General features: G+C 43.9%; 1 protein-coding gene across 2 annotated transcripts; it reads left to right on the top strand.

Annotated features, from left to right (window-relative positions):
• Nucleotides 1-1,044: 1,044 nt before the first annotated feature.
• Nucleotides 1,045-22,536, top strand: grid2ipb (glutamate receptor, ionotropic, delta 2 (Grid2) interacting protein, b). 2 transcript variants are annotated; one of them, XM_061708653.1, is made up of 21 exons: nt 1,045-1,337; nt 3,445-3,530; nt 4,723-4,792; nt 6,328-6,480; nt 6,576-6,731; nt 7,314-7,465; nt 7,574-7,708; nt 9,335-9,420; nt 9,608-9,737; nt 10,269-10,570; nt 12,826-13,578; nt 14,501-14,653; nt 14,975-15,062; nt 15,591-15,668; nt 17,028-17,224; nt 17,318-17,473; nt 17,562-17,648; nt 17,728-17,857; nt 17,972-18,090; nt 21,087-21,251; nt 21,556-22,536. In XM_061708653.1, exons 1-21 carry the CDS (start codon nt 1,045-1,047, stop codon nt 21,625-21,627), a joined length of 3,561 nt encoding a protein of 1,186 aa, XP_061564637.1. In that variant the 3' UTR covers nt 21,628-22,536. The 2 variants fall into 2 exon arrangements, with proteins under 2 accessions (XP_061564637.1, XP_061564636.1); XM_061708652.1 differs by having other exon boundaries at nt 15,579-15,668.
• The last annotated feature ends 1,064 nt before the right edge of the window (nt 22,537-23,600 follow it).

Here is a 23,600-nt window from a genome sequence, read left to right as displayed (position 1 = left end):
AGCAGCCATCGGACATCCTGAGATCCCTCTGTTTCCTGTTTTCTCTAAGGGAGCTCAGCTAGCAGATATCATGTTTAGTTTAGTTAGTTTAGTTTTGAGGTGTTGGATCCAATATTTCTCCAGCTCAACTAGTAATGGACTGGAAGTTAGGACATGTTGTAACCTGGGCTGTTCTACTTCACTGAAGCACATTATTAAATGGATAAAGTGTATTGTTTTTGTTTTTTTCAATTATGCTGTCTTATTGAAAATATCATAAGCCACATTTTTATTGTGCAGATGCAGCTGATGAGAAACTGCAGGACGGTTTAAATCTGTTGAACCTTATTTGATTAATTTATGCCTGGCTCGCAGCCCACAAAGCCAAAAAAAACCCAAAACAAAAACTAAAGCTGTTACATGTGGAGTTTCAACAAGATGATGTGTGTTTCCTGCTGTGTGCTCACACTGTCAGCGACACAGAGGTGAGCTGTGGTCGGAAGTGTAGGAGAAAAGGGAATTAGCTGCTGTAAATGGAGAGAGAGCGATAGCGGAGGAGAAATCCCATGCTCTCTCACTCCCACACCTTTCTCTCTTGCTGTATTCTGGCTCTGGTACCTCACGCTGCAGCAGTCAGACTCCAGCGAGCGGCGAGAGACGGTACGATCTCCTCGCCTTTCTACACAAAGATCCTTTTCCTCGGGCTTCAAGTTCAACTTTTTCCCTCCTCTCTTTGAGCAGTTGCTCCCAGGAGGGGGAGACTTCTCACCTGCCAGTCAAAAGCTTTTTGTTTTCTTTTCACTGCAGCCGAGACACAAAGTGGGAAGCCTGTTGAGTTCAAAGACGTGGAATGTGAAACTGTTTCTCAAGTGCTCGAGTTGATCATCACCTCTTCCTTCTTTTTCAAATCTGCTCTCATTTTTGACTGAACAATTGCAAAGTGGATTTAGATCTGTGATGAAGACGCTGCATCTTTTTGATTCCTTTTCTCTTTTTTTTTTCTGAGGCAACTCCTGCAGGCAGACTGCTAATACTCCCAATTTCTCCTCCTTCTCACATGCCACCATGTTCGCCAGAATCTTCGTCCCCAAGAAGCACCGGCAGCGCTTCGACGAGGCCGTCTCCCAGAACGTTATCAACCGCCTCTGCCGCAGCAAGAGCATCAGCGAGCCGCAGGGCCGACTCCGCCGCAGTCGGAGCGAGGATCACTCCGACCGCCGCCACGGGTCCAAGCGGGCCAGCTCGGTGCCGAGGGATGGAGGCGAGCCGGGAGGGAGAGGTGAAGCAGAGAAAGACAGGGGCGCAAGGAAGTCTGTGTCTGGGGCCCCTGCACACCCTCCCCTCGGACCCAATCAGAGGTGAGAACAGCAGTGAAAGTCCTAATTTTGCTTTTCATTGCTCCTTTTTTCTTTATCTTATTTCACAGTTGTAAATCCAGATGTTTTTCATACATGTCACAATACAAAAATAGTGCAAGTTAATGATCACACCTGTCTCCTAAAATCTAAAACTATCACCTCCCCGTGTTTATTTCCTCCCTGACCATTCAAGTACTTCAGCTCATCCTCCACCCACCAGCTCACTGATTACACGGCTGTCCAATTACTAACACAACAGACTTGGTGTGGGATCACACGTGTGTAGCTGTGAACTCTCTCACACCAAGCTAAAGAAACTAGATCTCAATCTGTCTTCATCCAGGAGTAAAAAGCAATGAGCTGGTCACAAGTAAATATGATGGAGTTAGGGTAACAGATTTGATGGGGCCTTCACTGAACTTAAGAAATCAAGAGTGTTGTGTAACACGCAACTGTGTGTCAGCAGCATCTAGAGAGATACACACAGCAATGGAGGGAGATGTATCGAAAGCTGGAGAATATATATAGAAAAAGAGATGGAGGACGCTACCCAAACATGTCTCGTGTCAGTTCAGAAGAAAACAAATCAATCTTTTTTTAAAGGTCCATGTCAGTGTGAAGCACAGTTGGTACTGATGGGAATCAGGAGAGGCTGTTGGAATCGCAGCCACTTAGTTTGACAAGTGTGCTGATGCTGCGTGCAGCGCAACACCCTTCTCACACACGCTCACATAACACCCAGTGCGCCGCTCTGCATTTAGCTCGTCTTACATAACCGCCTTTAACTGCAGCGATCAGAGAATACTGTACATTCGTCTGCTTCCTCTCCCCACTTTGTCTTTTTTTTTTCTTTATTCTTCCCAGGCCTTTGCTCTGTTTATATACTGATACTGCACAATGCCCTTGAGCAATTTCCATGGCAACACACCGTAGACCTTGAGCACAGTTCTCATGGTGGATGTAAGAGGTTGTTCTGCTGAGGAGCGACACTCTCATCCAAATGTCACATCTGTTGTCTGTGATGAACACGCAACCATAAACTGACCGACAGGTTGATTCCAAGCAAAACAATGTATGTCTAAATCTTGAAGTTTGACTCGAGTAAACAGAACGTCATGTCCCCACTTGTCCTGACTCCCACCTCCAGGACGTGACAAATCAAAACAAAGAAAAGACACAAAGGCTTGTAAATGGCAGCAGATGAGCTCTCACTCTAGAAACATCCCACTCATTCGTGGAAAGCTTCTAGTCAAAGGAAAATTGCACAGTTAAAACAACCACATTTATTACTAGATGGTAAAGAGTGTGGACATTTGATGTGAACTAATTTTGAGATTGAAATATATACATTATTTGCATATATGTAGATATATCCAGCACAATTGTATGAGATAAAAAAGCTATTTAAGTCTGACAAAACGCAAAAATGTCAAAGCACTCATGTAATAGCGTGGATAAGGTCAATGCAGACAAACTGAGATCATTTTACGGTCAACAGATGCCGGTGGAGGACAGCTCATCGCGGCCTCCGCTTCCATTTAAGTGGATCTGCACTTCTACATTTATGATAAACAGGCATTTGTTAGAAGTAGAGGCCATGAACTCTCCTCCTTTTGTGTCTATTAGTGGTAGTACTTGTACACTCTTATGCAGCAGCAAATGGATGGAGGTCCCTGTACAAACAGACCTTTTTATACACTTTTTATGCATAATAGGTTACAATTACCTCAGGGACCCTATCAACACTACCAACCTCAGGGGAATGACATTTTTTCTTGTTTCCCCCATTTTTCTGCAAACACACGTCCTGTTTAAACTCGAGACCGCTTTTGAGTTAGAACAGTTACACCCCTTACTTATAATTATACATCTAGTGTTGATTAAACTCCAGAAGTCACATTTTGAGTGGATTAAAAGATAATTGGCCAAATTAAAATAAAATAAAGCAGAATTTATAGGCCACATGCAGTTTCTTCCTTGTTTAACGTCTTGCTTTCCTTTAAAATCATGTCATATTGAATTTGGTTTCCAGTCAGAAAGAGACAACAGATAATAAATAGTTATACTGAAAGATCGGAACTTGAGTTGTTGATTTTCTCATCTTCAGGATAATTCGTGTCTACAGGGGAAAGAAGAGTTTCGGCTTCACGCTGCGAGGTCACGCTCCCGTCTGCATCGACTCCGTCATCCCAGGTACTGCTTCTCTTTTTATTATTATTTTTTAAACAGTTGAATCCTCACAGACGCCTCCTCTCTCCGCGTGGTGGTCTGACCTGAGCGCTGGCGTGTGTCGGCTGGCGAGGAGGGGCAGGAGTGGTTTATGTGGGCGAGTCTGTTATGGTTCCAGTCAGGGGAGGACTGACGGCGAGCGAGAAGGAGGCGTTTTTTCTGCGTTTGCTGCTCTGTGAGTGCACCAGGAAGTGGACTTGCATGACTCACAGCTGAGTAGCAGGTACTCGTAGCAGTCAATCAGTCAGTACAGGTGCATTCAGGGACTTTACACAGACTTGCTACCTGTAATTGCTTCTATTTTGACCATCAAATGAACTTTTAAACAGGATCCACAAGATTTATAGACTGAAAACAGAGATGTATTTCCAAAAAAAACACCCAACACCCATTTCTGTTGCTAAAGTCTAACCTAATTAAACTTAGTGCGCCTGCTGCTTATTTTTATTTGTTTACACTTGGAGCCTGAGGTGGATACCTTAATTAGTTTTTATTCCCCATCATGAAAGATTATATCTAATGTACTGGTAATGCTTTCTGAAATAAAGGCAGCAGACAGGAGGCTATGAAGTGATGCTACTGTTCAGGGAATTTGCCAGATTCCTCAGTGAGGAGGGAGGTGTGTGTGTGTGTTTGCATTTGATGATGACGGCACTGCACTCGCCCACCTCCATCTCCCACCAGCATGTGCTGAAGCAGCTCAGACTGACTCAGTAGGCCTTATGGAGGCTGAGGTGGGGATAGCGGGGGCGGATGGCATGTCTCTCATCGTGATCTGAGCACCACGTAATTATCAGGAAACAACAAACTCCTTGTTGTTGTGTCCATAAGGCAATTTGGAACATCTTGACTGAATACAGATGTCAATTCCGCAAGAGGAAAATTCAGCAGTGAGATGACAGACGAGGAAGCGACCGACGCAGTCAGAACAGGTTCCAGCGCGGTTGTTTTGACAGCATTGTCTTCTTACGTAATTCAATTTAGCATGGAGCTTGTCTCCGTTCGTTGGATGGCATACGGAGATCTGACAACATCCCATCAGTCCTCATTACCTCTCCGTTCTGTGCACCTTGTTAGCTGGAGAGGTTCTGCCTGGGATCCAGTTTCAAACTGTGACTGACACTTGGTTGTTCTGCAACTCTTGTTTCCCTTTCAGATAGTCCTGCTGAGGAATGTGGGCTGAAACCGGGTGACCGCATCCTTTTTCTCAATGGATTGGACATGAGGTTGGTGTTAATGCCAAACAACTGCATCCCCAGGAGCACGAAGCATTAGTATTTTACCTTTTTCTTACTGGCCAAGTTCTTCAACTCTGGTATATATTTAGACACCAGGGATTATATCTCTCTAAGAGTAGCCCCTCCAGGGCATATTTAATGAAAAACAGCTTTCATAGAGCACAACTCACCCACAAAGAGCACATTTGGTTGTTATTTGTATTTCTACTTCATCTAAATCTGAGACTTTGAGTTCCTCTGTTTCTGTTGGTCCCTCCAGGAGAAAAATGGAAATAATAAAAACCGAAAAGTTTCTTTTTAACTGTTTGTAAACACACAATTTGCGGAGGATGTGAATGAAACAAACGTTCATATACGGAGTGTGTGTCTGTGCAGGCCTGGGGCGCCAAAAATGGGGGGTAAAGGAGACGGATTCTAGGGACCCATGATTGAGGGGGGCCCAGAGAGGCCCCTTATGATGATGAAATAATAATAGAGAAAAAATAATGCCAATAAGTTATTAACTAACATATAATCACAAATGTTTTATTTTCAACGTCCTGGTAACAATAACTTTATCTGTTTTGGAAACATCAACGCCAATAGGTACAATATGCACGGAAAGATGCACGTGATCTCCGCTTTAACTTTTCTTTGTGGGAGTCACAACACGTCTTTTGAGAACTTTACAACCTCTTGACCTTCTGCTTTGTCAGCCCATGAGTGTGGGAGTGCAGATCAGGAATAAAGCGTGGATGAAACTGATTTGTCCCTGTACGATCTCAGAAGGCAACAAATCAGCCGATATACATATGCCAGTATGTCCAGCGCTGGATTAAGAAAAAAATAAAAAGCGCATTACTCATCCTACCTCCCGTTCCCGTGGCTGCTTGACGAGCTGATTTGCTCGGCGCTGTATAATTTTGCTGCAGCAACAGGTGATCAGGAAAACGGTAGGAGTGGATCGCCAGAGAAAGAAGATACGTCGGAGCTTCAGTGTAGCGTTTGCAAAGTGAAAATATCAAAGTATCAAATAATCAAAGTTGTGTCAAATTCTGCACTTGGTGGTGAAGCAGCAGTCCACTTTAGGAATAATGAAACTAAAAGAAATGTGTCCATATCCATCAAGGAAAAAATATGATCTCTCCCTTTTTGCCAAAATTTTGGAATGTATATGGAGACAAAGTGGAAAACAGAACAGCTTGATAACTAAGTGTTTTTTTTTTTTAATTAACTAACTGTTAATTATGATTGGGGAAATAATCCATCTTTTGTCCTGTTTACATCTGGACGGGCTTTTCTCTGCAATGAATCACACACCGTTATTTTAAAGAGTTAAGAGTTTAAGTCATGTTATACAATTCTGTTCTTTGTCACAGCAGTTTTGATTTGTCTTGAGAAAAAAAGAGGAGGTGTAACAGATTTAACAGTTTTCTTAAGTAACCTCAGCCAGGGTTATATATAAAATCCTTTGGATCAGTTTTAAAAGCTAAAAGTTGCTTCTGTCCTGTGTAAATTCTCAGTTCTGCTTTCTCTTTTTGAAGGAACTGTTCCCACGAGAAGGTGGTATCCATGCTGCAGGGCAGCGGGGCCATGCCCACGCTTGTCGTGGAGGAGGGTCCATCTGACTTCTCCTCAGACCAAACCGACCCAGAGGAGTCCCCGAATCTGGCCCCCACCACTTTACCACGATCCAGGTAAGTCATTTGTGATATTTAGATTTCAATAAAGATGGTTACTATGGGTACTACTTATTGAGTTGTGCTGGTCTCGTTCTGTATCTGCTGTGCAGATCTCCAGCCCTCACTTCTCTCCAGTGGGTGGCAGAGATCCTCCCCCCGAGCATCAAAGTCCACGGCCGGACCTTCAGCCAGCAGCTGGAGCACCTGCTCACCATCCAGGAGAGATACACCGTCTGCAAGTCCTTGGAGACCTTTTTCCAGCACAGGTCAGCAGCTGGAGGGACAGAAAGTGGAGGTTCTGTGGAGTTTTACTCAAGAGAATAGAGAGATGCATGTAGATGGTGCAGAGCTTTAGGACGACTATATTTACTTGATCTAAAGATGTTCGGAACAGGGTGAGATTTCAGAACTCACCCTGAGGTTTCTTTTTAGAAAACACTTTAAAATCATTCCTCACCCTCTAAATACGCCCCCAAAATGAAGGTAAGCACAAATGCAGCCTGTCAGTTCAGGTAAAGTAGACAACCTGAGAGACTGAATGATGGATACTGAAAATGAGATAGATGCCCATCGCTGAGTCACAACAAACCTCTCAAGTTCTGATAGTTGTTCAAGAATAACGAGATGAAGAGTTGAAAAAAATGTCATTCTTCTCTACAAACGTGCAGCATTCATACTATCCCCAAAGGCATGAATCCCATCATAACTGACATTATCCTTCCACATTTTCATAATCTCTCCATTCAAATGCCACTACAGATGCAGAACAACCTTAATCTATGCTAATCCTTACACTGCCTGGTAAACAAGTGTTGTTATGGAAACACTCTTGTGTGTTGTACTCGCAGGAACGTGGACACCCTGATAGTCGACGTGTTCCCCGTGTTGGACACTCCGGCCAAGCAGCTGATCTGGCAGTTCATCTACCAGCTACTGACCTACGACGAGCAGGAGCGCTGCCAGGGCAAGCTGTCCCGCTTCCTCGGTTTCAAGAGCAGTGGTGAGAAAAAAACTCCCAAGATTCAATACATACCTTAATCAGCAAGTCAGTTGTGCCTTTGATTTAAAAACGGCTTGTTTTTCTGAATGATCCGCCCGTGTTTTGCAGCGGTGTTGGAGCCCGACGGGGGGACGGAGCACCACCGGCGCAGCAGCTCTGTGCGTGTGACGGGGACGTCGTACCGCGGCATCGTCCGGGAGAGGAGCTCCGACGACTGCATCATCGGGACTCACTTGGGAATGGGTACGCTGCTCACGGAGAACATCCCGGTCCAGAGACGTCACCCATGAATACATTTCTGTTGTGCTGCGGGACAAAACCATTCTGATCTGGTTGGGTTCCCAACGAGGTCCATTCAGCAGGAGATGGAACTTCATAGCCGGTTTCAGCTCTCTATATTGACATAAAGCCTTAAAGACTTACCGAGGTCAGCAAAAAAAAGCATCATAGAGGTTTCATGAAAACTACCGTATTTTCTGCACTATAAGGCGCGCCGCATTATAAGGCGCACCTTCAATGAATGACGTATTTAAAACTTTTTTCCATATATAAGGCGCACCGCATTATAAGGCGCTACAGTAGAGGCTGGGGTTACGTTATACATCCATTAGACCAAGGGTCTCAACCCGCGGCTCCGGAGCCGCATGCAGCTCTTTCATCCTTATACTGCGGCTCCGAGTGGCTTGGGAAAATAAATTACAAAAAAAAAAGAAAAAAAAAATATTTAATTGAAGTGTATTTAATTTGTGTTAGTTCTTTAATATTTTAGTTCTAAATTGGAAGATTATTGTGATCTTGACATATTAGAATAAATATATTTTAATGTTTTTCGTTGCTCAAAATAAACGTCATATTCGCGAAAGCCGGTATACCCGCCAAAACACCATCCATTCGTTGCAACTTTCAACCCCAGGAAGGCCAAGTATGGAGAAATGTAAAAAAAAAGAAAAATATCTGAAGAAAATGGAACATTCAATGATGCCTGGGCAGATTCATTTGCATTTACCTCTGATGAGAGTGGCCTACCAGTATGCCTAATTTGTGGAGGAAAACTGTCTAACAGTAAACGGTCAAATGTCGCAAGACATTTCAACAATACACACAGAGCCTTTGCTGAAAAATATCCAGGGGGAGAAGAGAGAAAAAAAGCTGTTTCTGAACTGATTTGGAAGGCTGATCTGACGAAAAATCACTTCAAGAATTGGGTGAAGTTGCGGCTCAATATTGATCCATGTATAAGGCGCACCGGATTATAAGGCGCATGGTCAGCTTTTGAAAAAATTGAAGGCTTTTAGGTGCGCCTTATAGTGCGGAAAATACGGTAAAGATTTTTGTAGCTACTTTTGGCCTATTAAAATACCCTTCATTATGGATTTAGTATCTTTTTATTGACTGAAATCCTTGTAGCTAAAATAGCCAGACATTAAATGTGGAAATAACGGTTTTATCCATGTTCTGTTGAGCACAGTACACTAACCAACTCCAGTTAGTGCAGTTGAGCTGCTTCCAGGTGTGTAATAAGGCTGTATTTGCACTGATCAGCTCCCAGGAGGGGCTGCATGTGATAGTTGCAACACAGTCTCCCTAGCCAGTACTCACCACTTCATACATTAACTCCATATCTCTGCTTTTGATAAGATCCCCAAGCACTCGGTTAGAAACCAGGTTTGCAGTGTTTATTTCCAGCTGAGGCCATTTCAGGCTTTAGCCGCCACATTCATGGTTTCCCATTACCATTGCTAACTCCTGTTCCAAGAGCCGAGCTTTGGCGTTTCTGCTCTGCATGATCATCTTCCCTCTTGCTGGAGGTGGATAGATGGAGGAGGCTTTCCGTCCACGTGTCTCTCCTCATGCTGTATTGTGCTTCAGGGATTCATATCGATGAAACTGGGAGCCCGGAAGAGAGGCAGTCAGGAGATGGAACCTCCTTCCCCGAGTCCCCTGACCTAAATCATGTAGGTATCACCGCAGCTTTTCAGTGTCCAGCAACTGGCATTACCAATGCAGTCTGTGCTCTCAGGTCTCCCTTTCTCTGAAGGTCTGCTTGTGGCATTAAATTTGAATGCTTAAAAGCAGCAGGCCTTCAAAGAAATGCGCAGCAGCGATTGTGTGCTAATCCGCTGATCATGCCTCCGCCCGTAGATGACAGGGGTCTACACGGAGCTGGAGAACATGTACGCAGGGAAGAGCGTGTCTCCAGAGCCCGAGGGTCCGGGACAGACTGAGGCCTACGGCCGCTCTCTCTCCCCCCTCACACTGCCCCCGCTCACAGGTACCCCGGGGTTGACACACACACACACTCACACAGATGAACACACGCTTTCAGATACACGCCTTCATCGGTGGTTCCAGGCCATTAGCTACCTACGCCCAGCATTTGCAAAGTGATTTATTGAAATCAGGCTTGTTTTTTTTGGGATGAAAACCAGCAAATTTTGGGCCAAAATGGCCGATGCCATGTTCACATCATGTTACTTTCACTGTTAAAACAAGCTACTAAATGGGCTCACGGTGGCCACCAAGCAGCAGATTCCCTTTAAAAAAAAGTTAATTTCTGTCTGATGTGAACATGGCATGATAACCACTGATATTTGAATGTGTTTCACGCAGAACTCATTCAAATCCTTCAGCCCATATGTGCATATATATCTGCAATTTGTCTTCAAATTGCTGAGGTTACATGTCGGTAAAACAGATCCTCGATGTGATGTGTGGTTATTGGGATCGTGCACAAGTCGGTGAAATCACGTGCAGCTCCATCATCTGATCGTATTCCCGTCGTTTGATCCACTTCTCTTTGTAGGGAACCGTAAATCCGGCTTGTCCCTGTCCTGGAAGGAGCCTCTCCCCACCCCCGTGTACGAGATCCACCACCAGAGCAGCGTGGACTCCAACCCGTACGTCAGCCTGGAAAGCCCCCCCGCCTCCCCTCAGCCCTCGGACAGTGGTCCCAACACACTGACCCGCCGCAGGAAGCTGTTCACCTTTTCCCGCCCGCCTCGCAGCCGCGACACGGACAAGTTCCTGAACGCCCTGAGCGAGCAGCTGGGCCACCGGGTCACTCTGGTGGACGACTTTTTACCCGGGGAGAACGACTACGAGGAGGTAAGCAAGAAACATGGAGCTTACAATGTACGCACCACCTTGCTGACAGTGTTTACGGGGTCATGCTTAATGACACGGTCTTTAGCGAGTTATATTATTCTCGTAAATGAATTCATCACTTGCTGTTGCAGAAGAGCAAAAAGAAAATGCCAGAGTTCCTGTTTTTTTACACCCAAGACCTTTCATGTGTCTGAGAGCTCCTTCCACACACACGTCAAGCTCTTTTTGGCCTCTGCCAGATGGCATTTGCACCTTGTTGGGTAATCTTACTCTCAAAATATGCTTCTGTTTCCTGAAATCAGTCTGAATTTTGACAGTTGTAGGTTGGAGGAAGATTAGTGCATTTACCAACTCATGACTGGTCATCAGGGAAGAGCTCAAATTTGACTCACTTGAGCAAGCAGAATCTTTTTTTTTTTAACAATATCTTTATTGTTTTTTCATTTACAAGCAGAATATTATAATAAAGGACATTTCACATCTAGTTCTGACTTAACAGTTTTACCCCCCCCCCATCCCATCCCACATCCCTTCTCTCTTTACATATTTGTTGTTATACAATCCAAAGTTGGTACCTAATAACAGTACCAAATAACAACACAGTCCATTGGTACCTCTAGGAAATTAAAGATATACATAACCTAAACAAAATAATCAAAAATTACCCTTTTCCTGTCATCCTCCAGATTCCTTCTTAGTTATCTTGCCCTGCATTGTCCTCCCGTAGAAGCGCCCCTATGTCTCCTTGAATAAATTGATCAAATGGTTTCCAGATTTCTTCATACATCCCAAGTTTATTTTTTAGTGTATAAGTTATTTTCTCCATTGACCTACATTGTGCCATTGCCTTGATCCATGCACCAATTGTAAGTGCATCCGTTTTCTTCCAATTGAGAGCGATGATCTTTTTTGCCTGCAATATAGCGAAATCAATAAATGTATGTTCTTGGGGTTTCAAATTAAGATCTTTTGGATATAAATGCAGCATGAGCAAGCAGAATTACTTCAGAGGACGCTGAAGCTCAGCCCATTTGTTTTTCAGTGTTGGCCTGCTCAAATCTGCAACTACAAGTGATGAATTTGTCTGCAAGTGACATTTGTTCAGTCAACAAGTACCAGTGTATCAGCTAAAATGTTATTTGTAGCATCATTTGGCAACAACGTGTTGTTTGGGAATAACAAAGGTGGTCATGAACGTTTACAGCAGAGCAGTTGTAGTAAAAACTTAAATCGGATCAGTTTTTATTACTTGTTTTGCACTGGAGGCTCCGTTTTATGGACACGTCCGCCTACTGAGCTCAGACACACCACGTCTCTGCCATCTTCAGATCTCTCCTCTCGACATCCCTCTATCAGACATTTTTAATTATCTAATAAAAATCCTCTAATAAAAAGTTCCTTCTTCAAGATCACTTTGTAACATTCTTTAAAATGCAACTCAAACAATGTTTTACATCAGAATAATAAAAGGTAGTGTCACATGAGCAGCTATATCAGGGTGGTTGCCATGGTTTCAGAGGAAAGAGGTTTGGCTATAAGTAAGACTGGACTTTTTATTTCTGCCTACTTGCTAGAAATCAAATCTACTGCGGAGAGTTTTTTTATCCAGATTTTTTCTGCTCTATGTACAAATGGATTTTGCAGGTATCTAAATGTGTATATTTTACAATAATCTTTGGGTTTATTCTGACAGTTTTTCTTTGTTTTGTTTCAATAATTAAGAAAGTATGAGGCTGTATGTAATAATAGTATTTGCCATTCAAGTATTAGGAGGCAACAGAGTACATTTTAGAATTGAATATTTTAAGCAACAAATACTAAAGGTCCAATAATATCTCTTAAAGGAGCTTGAGGCTCCTTTTAAGAAATTAAACTCTCTAGCGCCACCCTTCACCACGACGGCCGTTGGGAGTACTGCAGCCAACAGTGAAGCCGGCACGGGAGAACAGGGAGAACGTGCATGTGACGTCACATCCGCAGGACAGCGCGGGAAATTCGGGACCGAATTGCAGCACATTTTGCAGCACACAGCCTGTTCAAGGCAAAGGAGAGATACACTAGAGGGCTCATTCTTTTGGGTTTGGAACGCTTCATCTGACATTACTACTAGAAAACTTAAAATGTATACGGATTTTTTTCATAAATCTTGCCACAATCCGGCCTCAAGCTCCTTTAAACTTAAAAGGTATAAAACTTAGAAGCATATGGATGTGATAATCAGGTGTGATGACAAACATCCCCTCCTCTCTCTCCAGATGAGTTTCCCAGAGGACCAGGAGCTGGGCTTCATGCCCCGGCGGCTGAGCAGTGACAGCAGTGAAGGTCACAGCAGCAGCGACGACGCCTCTTCTCCCACCTATTCCTCCGGTTCAGAACCCATCCCACCTCCTCCCAACGAAAGCCCTCCGCCTCCCCCGCCCTTCCAGTCTCTGATACCCCCTCCTATCCAGTTCACCGACCCTCTCCCGCCGGTGCGCTTCTCTCCAGAGCACGTCCCGCGTAGCCGGATGCCCTTCCAGCCACATCACCCCATCATCCCGCCTCCCCCGCCGCCCCCACGGGCCCTGCTGTCCAGCCGCTCCCCTCTGCACAAGGCGCGCCCCGGCAGAGAGGAGGCGGAGAAGAGCCACCAGCGCCTCCAGCCCACTTCCACCCGGCTCTCGCACGGCCACGCCACCCTGGGTTCCTCCACTTTGCGCTCTTCCCATCCGTCACGCACGAGCTACCTCCCCCGCCAGCTCAGCCAGCCCATCTGCCAGCCGTCGCCCCTGCCCTCCCCTCAGCTGCTGAGGCCGAGCCAGCTGGTGCTACAGAGGCACCACCAGCTCCACCACCAGCACAGCTACCAGGGCCCACTGCCCCCGTCCCTGCAGGATCACACCCCCACCCAGTGTCAAAGCCACGGCCCCCCCGGCTCCTCGCTGCTCTCCCACCCTGCAGCCTCTCACTCCAGCCTCCCCAGTCACGCCAAGACCTTTGAAACCACAAGGCAGGAACAGCCAGGGCAGGTAACGTCTGCATGTGTTTCTTCTTTATTTCTCCCTGAAACTGACTCATTTACATCAAACGAGCTAAAAGACAGAAGTTGTTGCTCAGTTGCCAGAGGTGGACAGAGTACTCGACCACAGTACTTGAGACAGTACAAATACTACTGGTCAAAATTTACTCCGTTACAAGTAAAAGTAGCTCAGTCAAAATATTACTCGAGTAAGAGTATAAAAGTACTTGCTTTTAAAGGTACTTAAGTATCCAAAAGTAAATGCTTTTAAATTTACTTTAAGTAAAAGTAAGAGTAAGAGTAAATTTCTTATTTTCCACATCAGTAAATTACTAGATTTTTTCTAAATTAATTTAAAGATCTTTTAACTCTTGTTTCTGAGAATTAACTCTTTGAAACATTGAGTTAAGATACGGCCAAGGATTTTGTGAAAGTCCCTGCTCCGGGTCCGGCTCATTATCAGACTCAGACGACTCAGCGGATTGTCTTTCTTCTCCTGACGCAGGCGTAGCCGTTGTTGCGGCTCTGTCTTGACAAACGCAGGCTACTTTGGCGGTATCGTTTTGAGGAGGCTTGACGTATTTCCGCTTTACGTACAGAGAGCGTGCACTGTGATAGGTCTCCTCCTTTGACAAAAACAGCTTGTGTCCAATAGGATTTTAGGGAAGAAGAAAAAAGAGCAGACCTGAAAGTAACGAGTACTTTCAGCCATCCTAGAAATTTACTCGAGTAAAAGTAAAAATATTTGTCTTGGAAATGTATTCAAGTAAGAGTAATAAGTACCAAAGAAATCTAATACTCAAGTAAAGTACAAATCCTCTGGATATGTACTTAAGTACAGTACTCAAGTAAATTTACTCCGTTACTGTCCACCACTGTCAGTTGCTCTTCAAGAACAACATTTCTCAAGTTTCTTTGTTTTGACCTCCTAGGCTCTGCCGCCTCCTCCACCACCGTTGCCTCCGCCCTGCGAGCCGCCTCCGCTGCCCAAAGCAGGCAGCCACGCCTCAGACACCAACCACATGAGTGTGAAGAGGCTGCGCTGGGAGCAGGTGGAGAACTCTGAGGGAACGATATGGGGTCAGGTGAGGGCTGATCCCTTGTTCTCCTGCGTTAATCTGTGCGAACACGTGGCCTGTACATAAAAACAGAAGAATCCGCGTGGGAATCTTCCCACTTGGGCTGCAAGCTTTCTCACTCTGCCCACGTCTTTCATGCCTTATTTGGTAAATCCTCCATATGTGTCTCTGATGAGTCACAGCAGCATCAAAACAACAAAACTGTTTTATAAATAGACTTTATGCAAGATTTGATCTGCTCATAACTTTAGGAATACTATAGTTTTTTTTGATTTGAGCTTAAAACAAAATTAGAAATGAGTAAAGAGCATGTCTGTCTGCTTTTAGCTGGGAGAGGATTCCGACTACGACAAGCTCAGTGACATGGTGAAGTTCCTGGACCTGGACCTGCACTTTGGGACTCAACGCAGATCCAGTATGTCATTTTAAAGCCAAACATGCACATTATTACACGTCGTCATCATCGTCATCATCATGCTGTTTTTTTTAATAGATAACCCTCCTCTTTGTCACTTTAAGGTGGAAGTAAATAATGCTAACACTCATTTGCAGTCGTCTTTCAGTTTGTGTCTTTGTATTGACATCACCTGTTTTGTTTGTACCTTCACAGTTGTGATGTTATCCGTGTGCTGCTTCGGAGCTCCTCCATTCACCCGCACCTCAAATCCATTCTCCACAAGGCACCATAGTCCCCTCTTCTTTTTCTGTCTCGTCTGAGTTCAGTGGATCTAACACAGATCTGCCAACAACAAATACGCAACTATTATTTAAGATAACCTCCTGGTTTTGGGTTGTTTTTTTTGTGGTCTTTTGTGGCAGAACTGTGTTACTAAACTCATCGCTCTGCTATACACGGGCTTTGCACCTTAGTTTCTGTTCTGACCCTCGGTGCCTGGAGAACACGTCCTCACACTCTTGTTAAAATGACCAGTCTCTCCTCCAGAGCCCGCCTTCGTGCCAGAGAACTTTAAAAAGAAAGACGTTGTGGAGATTCTGTCACATAAGAAAGCCTACAATGCATGTGAGTACCACTGACTCACGAAAGCCTTCAAAAAGGAGACATTCTGCACTTTTTTGCAAAAGTTCACACAATTGTTGAGGTCTTGATGAAATATCTGTGGCACAATTGTTCCCATAGATACAACATACTGTATATACCGTTGGGTCCAGGAGTATTTGTCGGGTTTTTATGATTAGAATTTTATTAACTACCACAATGAGGGAGTGTATAAAGATGTGTAAATGTTGGCGGTGTCAACATCTACAATTAAGACAAACCCTCATGAATGTAAATACAAAACAAGGTACAAACCACTGGTATCATTCAAGAAGGCGGCGGCTGAGAGTCTGCAAGAAAACATCAGAAAAGAACATTCTTTAAAGATTTGAATCAGAATGATGGAAAGAGAAAAATACAAAGAAGGAAAGGAGCTAACACAAACACGGTGGTGGCAGTGTTATGGTACGGGCATCAATGCAACAGGCTCACTAGTGTTTACTAGTTATGTAACTGTTGACAAAAGTAGCACAGGGCTTTACTTCCTGCTCACATTTCAAACAGATGTTACAACACAGTTCAGATGGAAAATCACCCACAACCTCCACTCAAGACTTTTGAAAGGCAAAGAAATCGTTAATGTCAAAACCCAAGTCAGAAAGGCTCATAAACAAGCAGCAACTGAACCTGCAGGGAGGTTCTGGTAAAGAATCCCCCAAGGGGGAGACCCTGAATGTGGGGGTGCCCACTGCTGCGGCCTGCGGGCCAGTTTGTCCATTTTAAATCAGTTCACTTGTGTTTCTTTTTAACTTCTTGCACTGTTATGTTAATCCTGTTGAAGCCGACTCCAAATCTACCCTTCTGTTTTCAGCTCAGTGTAGTACAGAAAAAAAGAAAAATGTTTCTCTAAATGTGCTGATGTACTAGAAATGGTAAATTTGCCGAAGAGCATCTTCGCAAAATTGGGTAATTATTCAAAGTTGTTTTAATTATCTCCCCGTGAAACCGAGATGAAAGTGTGTATGAGAAACGTAGACGGTAGCGAAGCTGCCAGAGCAGCCAATCAGGACGCAGATAAATCATTTAATTGGTAAACAGCAGGCTTTTGTATCTTTTATTCTGCCGGTGCTTTTATCCGAGTCATAATGCTGACTTTTATTTACATCTGCTGCTAATGATTCCCGGTTTATGAGGTAATCTTTGGGTTTCATAATCAGAAGCTACAAGAGTATTTTAAGAACTGTGAATACGAGGCAGAGGCAGATGAAAGGTTGGTTTTTTTTCAGCGCAGCCGGAACACAGCGATTCTCTTCGTTAAATAAAACACAGCTAAATCCTCCACATGTTCCCTGTTTGCCCGCCCACTCGCCCTCCTCCCTGCAGCCATCCTCATCGCCCACCTGAAGCTTTCCCCCGCCGAGCTGCGTCAGGTCCTGATGAACATGACGACCGACAGGCTGGAGCCGGCCCACATCAAGCAGCTGCTGCTCTACGCTCCAGACGACGGCGAGGTCAAGCAGTACGAGCAGTTCGATCAGGACCCGGGCAAACTCAGCGAGCCGGACCAGTTCATTTTCCAGGTTCACGTGGGGGGAAAAAAAAATAAAGTGACCAAAATTGTAAAGCGTGGAGTTGTTTGCATGAATGTCTGATTTTTGTTTTTTGAATTTCAGATGCTGATGGTGCCTGAGTATAAGACTCGTCTGCGGAGCCTCCATTTCAAGACGACCCTGCAGGAGAGGACGGAGGAGATGAGGGTGGCGTTTGATTACATCTACAAGGCCTCAGTGGAGCTGAAGAGCAGCAAGAAACTGGCTAAAATCCTGGAGGTGGAACTTTACTGCACACAGATTGAATCAGAAACATCCAGCTGATATCAAGTTTGTGTTTCACATTTTTGTTCTTTTTTGCCAACAGTTTGTTCTCGCAATGGGAAATTACCTGAACAACGGGCAGCCAAAGAGCCACAGGACCACAAGTTTCAAGATCAACTTCCTCACTGAGGTACTGTCCGTTCCAACTGCGATTCGTCCATCTTGGGTTTTGATTATTAGTGATTAATTCTGTCCTGTTAATCCTGCAGCTGAGCACAACCAAAACAGTGGATGGGAAATCCACCTTTCTCCACATTCTGGCCAAGTCTTTGTGCCAACACTTCCCCGAGCTGCTAAACTTTCCCAGAGACCTTACAACGGTGCCTCTGGCAGCTAAAGGTACGATGATGACACAGCAGCAGAGCTAGTATCAGAGTAACGTCGGCAGAGATTGTGCACAGACAGACTCTCCTGCCGGAGGTGTTCACTCATGTTTGCCTGCTACCTCTGCAGTGAACCAGAAGGTCATCACGACAGAGCTGAACGAACTGCACGCCACCGTCCAGGACATCAGGACGGCCTGCCAGAAGATCCAGGCCACCTCGGAGGATCACTTCGCTTCTGTCATGAGCGTAAGGCAAAAACTTTGCACGGAGGGGTTTTATCAGCGTTAGAAGGACGTCTGTATTTATCGTCCACTCTCAACCTGGCTCTTCTAAATCTACATAAAATGTAATCCTAATGAATACTACAAACATCTACATGTGCATTTTTTCAATAGCAGATGCAGGTATTGGCCTTTATTTAAAAATAGTCTGGTTGTCACTCTACCCTACGTCACATGGACAATCTAATGTACAACATTGTACATTATTATTATTATTATAATAATTATTAATAATAATAATAATAATAATAATAATAATACAGCACAAAGTACATACAGGACTGTCTCAGAAAATTTGAATATTTTGATAAAGTTCTTTATTTTCTGTAATGCAATTTAAAAAAAAAAAAAAAAAAAAAAAAAAAAAAAAAAAATGTCATACATTCTGGATTCATTACAAATCAACTGAAATATTGCAAGCCTTTTATTATTTTAATATAGCTGATTATGGCTTACAGTTTAAGATTAAGATTCCCAGAATATTCTAATTTTTTTAGATTTTTGGATTTTTGAGTTTTCTTAAGCTATAAGCCATGATCAGCAATATTAAAATAATAAAAGGCTTGCAATATTTCAGTTGATTTGTAATGAATCCAGAATGTATGACATTCTTGCATTACAGAAAATAAAGGACTATCACCAGGGCTGGACTGGGACAAAAAATCGGCCCGGGCATTTTGAGCCTAGACCGGCCCACCAGGTATTGATGGAAAGAAAATGAAGCCTATGAATGAAAACAAACGTTCTTGTGACACCGCTTGTACACTGTCTTGTTGGTGTGTATGTTCTTGTCTAATAAACCTAAACCTACACCATCCCCCCCAGTCCCGTTATAGATGTACTACTGTTTCTAAGTAGACCAGCAAACTTGTATGGTAAGCTGTTTTAACATTTAATAGCTAGACTGGATATGTGTTGCAGATATCTGTAATTCAATTCTTCCTAGTCAAAAAGAACATTTCAGATATCTACAATGATATATTAACCCATTTTAAACAGGGGGAACGCATTCTGACAGGGTGAAATACTGCTGTCAGAATGCGTTCCCCCTCTGTTTATCATGAAGGGATGCTCACACATGCCTGTGTGGAATGGCCGGGGGGGGCCTTTGCGCGTGAGCGTAGCGAGCGCGCGCGAAATTTTTTGGGTTTTTCGGGTCGGATCGGGTGTCTATATGTGCAATTTTAACACTCCAATTAGCAAAATACTGGATACCTTCCCCTGCCTCATCATCATTTGGCTTGCCTCGACGCGGGGCCCCATGGCTGCTTGAGACCCGGTCGGATCGGTGATTTTTGTAACAAATTTATCAAACGAGCCTTTCAGAGAGACATTAAACTCTTCCATTTTCTTTAGTTTTTTTCTTTTTTCATCCCCTGATGGAAATTTCCTGATCCTGTCTCGTTCTCTCGACATTGTGTGACAGTTTGTTCCAACTCCACCGTCTGGATCAGACTAGCTTGTGTCTGCGCTTGGTCTGATCAGTTGTGTTGAACAACAGACACGCGCATCATTGCACATATATTTATTGATATGCACAGACTAGTACACATTTAGGTCTGTAATGGAACGTGACTGTTGATATTTATAAGGGAAAAAACAAAAAAATTTTGAAAAAAAAAAAAGGGCCCATAGCGCGAGGCCCCCTTGGGTCGCGAGGCCCCCTTGGGTCGCGAGGCCCCCTTGGGTCGCACGGTTCGCACACCCCTTGCGGCGGCCCTGACTCCAGCCCATAACCAATCAAACAAACTCATCATAACCAATCGGCCAGTGGTACCAGTTGTTGTCAGGTAAAAAAAAAAATCAAATGGGCCGATAGGCCTGCCCGGGCCAACATCCCCATCGGCCCACCGGGCAAATGCCCGGTATGCCCGATGGCCAGTCCACCCCTGACTATCACAATATTCTAATTTTCTGAGACAGTCCTGTACAGCATAAACTAAGACTTTTGTGGGTTTTGTAGTATACTTTTTTGATAAAAGCAGTCAGTTTCTCATGTTTTTGTCGTTACAGCAGCATTTAAGTGACTGCATAGTAGATCTAAAGTCAGAGATCCAGTTAAGCATGAATGCTCGATGGTCAGGCGTAGCGTCAAACGTGACAAATCCAGTGTTCTTGAATGCGTCAGTGACTGTCTCCGCTATGGAGTTGCTGCCAAGATTCAACTTGTTGAGCACCATCCAGGCTCTTGCTGCGTTCTGCCCACAAGCAACTTGGAACATAGCCATGTAACTGTAAATGGCGACCGTCGCCTGTTTATGAAAGATGGGCATCGCCACCGTTGGGTTTTGTTTTGTGATCTGTTTTGATGCCTCGAGTTTGTCATTTAGATGTTGCTGATTGGGCTGTTTTTGAGTAAGAAGAGATGGATCTGATCAATGTGGGAAGGAACAAACATTAAAGAATAAACTGCAGTGGCTGCGTGAAGCCAGCTCTCGTACTAACACTACTTAAATGGGAGCGTTATTAATCAGAAACCTACCAGGAGCAGGATGATGCAGAGCTGAAGTCGGGTTGTGTGGCAGCTAACACCACGTTGGATCCTGCCCCTTGTGGCCATTTCAGGAACACTGGGCAGTTTACCAGCACTTTTATGATGGTGTATTAATTGTTTGGTTTTTTTTAAAACACACATTGGGAGTCAAGCATCTAACTATATTTTTTTTTCAGTCAAACTCTGCAATTTTTACTTTCATTTTTGATATTTTAGTATTGATAAAATGTCAAAGAATTTGAACAACTGCACCTAAAGATTATTGACAATAACTAAATGAAACAGTCAAACAGATTCATAGCTTAGAAAATGCTCTGATGTTTAAAACTCCACTCAAAACCAAGCGATAAAGAAATCATGCGACTTGTGTCGTTCAGAGCTCGGCGCCTCGGAGAAGATATTTTACCTGATTATAGGCCAAGCACCTGATGACCAGCGAGCTGACCGTGTTCATGTTGCACCCGCAGAGTTTTCTGGAGAACAGCCACCCTGCCATCCAGTCTCTGGAGTCTCTGCAGACCCGGGCGATGGAAGAGTTCTCCAAAGTGTCCGCCTTCTTCGGAGAAGACAGCAAATCAACCAGCACGGAGAGCTTCTTTGGCATCTTTGCAGAATTCATGTCCAAGTTTGAGGTGAGATCCAGCTGTCCTGCTGAAGTGAACTCTGCTATATTTGACTTGCTCCAGACAGTGAGCTGCTCATATATTTTTTTTAATATACATACTCTGCAAATGTTTGACAGACTGAAGCCTGCATAATGGTAGGGTTTTTAAAACTCGTGCTCCCAAAGTTGCACCGAGACCTTCTGCCTGCAGCTGTATTGTGATTAGGCTGCACAGTGGTGTCGTCAGTGGAATAAATGAATGTCTTCTTAATCTGAAAACACCGTGGCGAATTGAGAGTAAATCAGAAGAAATGATGGGTTTTATCTTCCAGAGAGCTCTCGGTGAGATGCAGACTCCGGAAAACCCCCGGAGCCCCAGACTGTCTTCCCCTCTGGCCTGGTAGAAGAGAAAAACGAAGGCAGATGTCGGCCCGAAACCGAGAATTTTCACTCTGCTCTCCGCAACCAAAGTGCCAAGATCCCACACAGAGACGCTCACACCGACAGGAACAGAGATGACGCGACAGAAACACACCGCATCAATATGTAGATAATCACAGCAGTTGACGAGTGCCCCGTGTGCAGCAGTGCTGTTGTTCCAGGTGCTGGGAAGAGCAGAAACATTCAGGGGTCCACAAACACCAGTCTGGCATCTCTTTTGAACGCACATCACTTCAGAGTGCAAGTAGCCACCCAGGTGCAGTTTATTACTCCCCTTTGTGTCCATCTTGCATTTAAGGGAAGTTTAAGCAACGACGATTGCTAGTCGGGATACTTACAGATTACTAGATATGTTTATTATATGACTATAAAGTTTATATTTTCTATCAGATCATATTTGAAAATAATTAAGATTAAGCGTGGATGTAGACTGATGACAGATATCTGAAGGCAAGCTGATTCATTACTGTAGTTTGATGGTGCTTTCACTGCCTCCCACACAGCATTTATTTCAAAGCCACAGTGTGAGGCAGTACTTGTCCTGACCACATGGGGGCGCATCGGTCTGCAGTGCTGGACCAAGGGACACTGACAATACTGTATGAATGAGTGGAGGTGGGGCGACACCAAGCCTGAACCATCTCACTTCCGCATTGACACTCATGCCGAACTAAGATTGGTTGCAGTTCCTCGACTGACCACTAGAGGCCGGCAGCAAAAGTGAGTCAATCTCCATTGAACATATTTACAGCCTGGTTAAAAAAACTAAACAATTTTGCTCTGTTGGCTGATTTCACACCCATGACAACTCTGAGGTGGATGAATTATTTTGTACCACGCTGAGAGTTTATATAAAGTAATACATTTATTTCTAATATCAGAGGTGGACAGAGTAGCCTACTCGACCCCAGTACTTGAGTAAGAGTACAAATACTACTGGTCAAAATTGACTCCGTTACAAGTAAAAGTAGCTCAGTCAAAATATTACTCGAGTAAGAGTTGAAAAGTACTTGCTTTTAAAGGTACTTAAGTATCCAAAAGTAAATGCTTTTAAATGTACTTTAAGTAAAAGTAAGAGTAAGAGTAAATTTCTTATTTTCCACATCAATAAATTACTATATTTTTTAATTTAAATTTAATTTTAATTTAATTTAATTTTTTTATTTTGTCTGTGGTTTGTCTGTTCCCTCATTTTTTACTCGGTCGAACTCAAACATTGAGTTAAGATACGGCCAAGGATTTAGTGAAAGTCCCTGCTCCGAGTCCGGCTCATTATCAGACTCAGACTCAGCGGATTGTCTTTCTTCTCCTGACACAGGCGTAGCCATTGTTGCGGCTATGTCTTGACTTGTTGCGGCTCTGTCTTGACAAACGCAGGCTACTTTGGCGGTATCGTTTTGAGGAGGCTTGATATATTTCCGCTTTACGTACATCCCAGTGGAGAGCGTGCACTGTGATAGGTCTCCTCCTTTGACAAAAACAGCTTGTGTCCAATAGGATTTTAGGGAAGAAGAAAAAAGAGCAGACCTGAAAGTAACAAGTACTTTTCAGCCTTCCTAGAGATTTACTCGAGTAAAAGTAAAAATATTTGTCTTGGAAATGTATTCAAGTAAGAGTAATAAGTACCAAAGAAAACTAATACTCAAGTAAAGTACAAATCCTCTGAATATGTACTTAAGTACAGTACTCAAGTAAATTTACTCCGTCACTGTCCACCACTGTCTAATATGATTGATTGGCACTTGGTTCAGCCAATCGCTGGCTGTTATCACTTCCTCACCCGTAATCATCACGCTACCGCACTTTTTGATTTCGCTGTTGAGTCGACATGTTAAACCATCTATCCTGCTGGAAATGTTTCCCAGCACCTCTGCAGATATTTTGTCAGGGTTCAGCTGAAGGAGCAGGGAGAAAAAAGCTAACTTTGATTGACATA

This window comes from Cololabis saira, chromosome 19 (assembly GCF_033807715.1).
Source record: "Cololabis saira isolate AMF1-May2022 chromosome 19, fColSai1.1, whole genome shotgun sequence".
In the NCBI taxonomy this organism is placed as follows: Eukaryota; Metazoa; Chordata; class Actinopteri; order Beloniformes; family Belonidae; genus Cololabis; species Cololabis saira.
The sequence above is the reverse complement of the archived record's forward strand: the minus strand, read 5'-3'. Positions and strand labels throughout refer to the sequence as shown.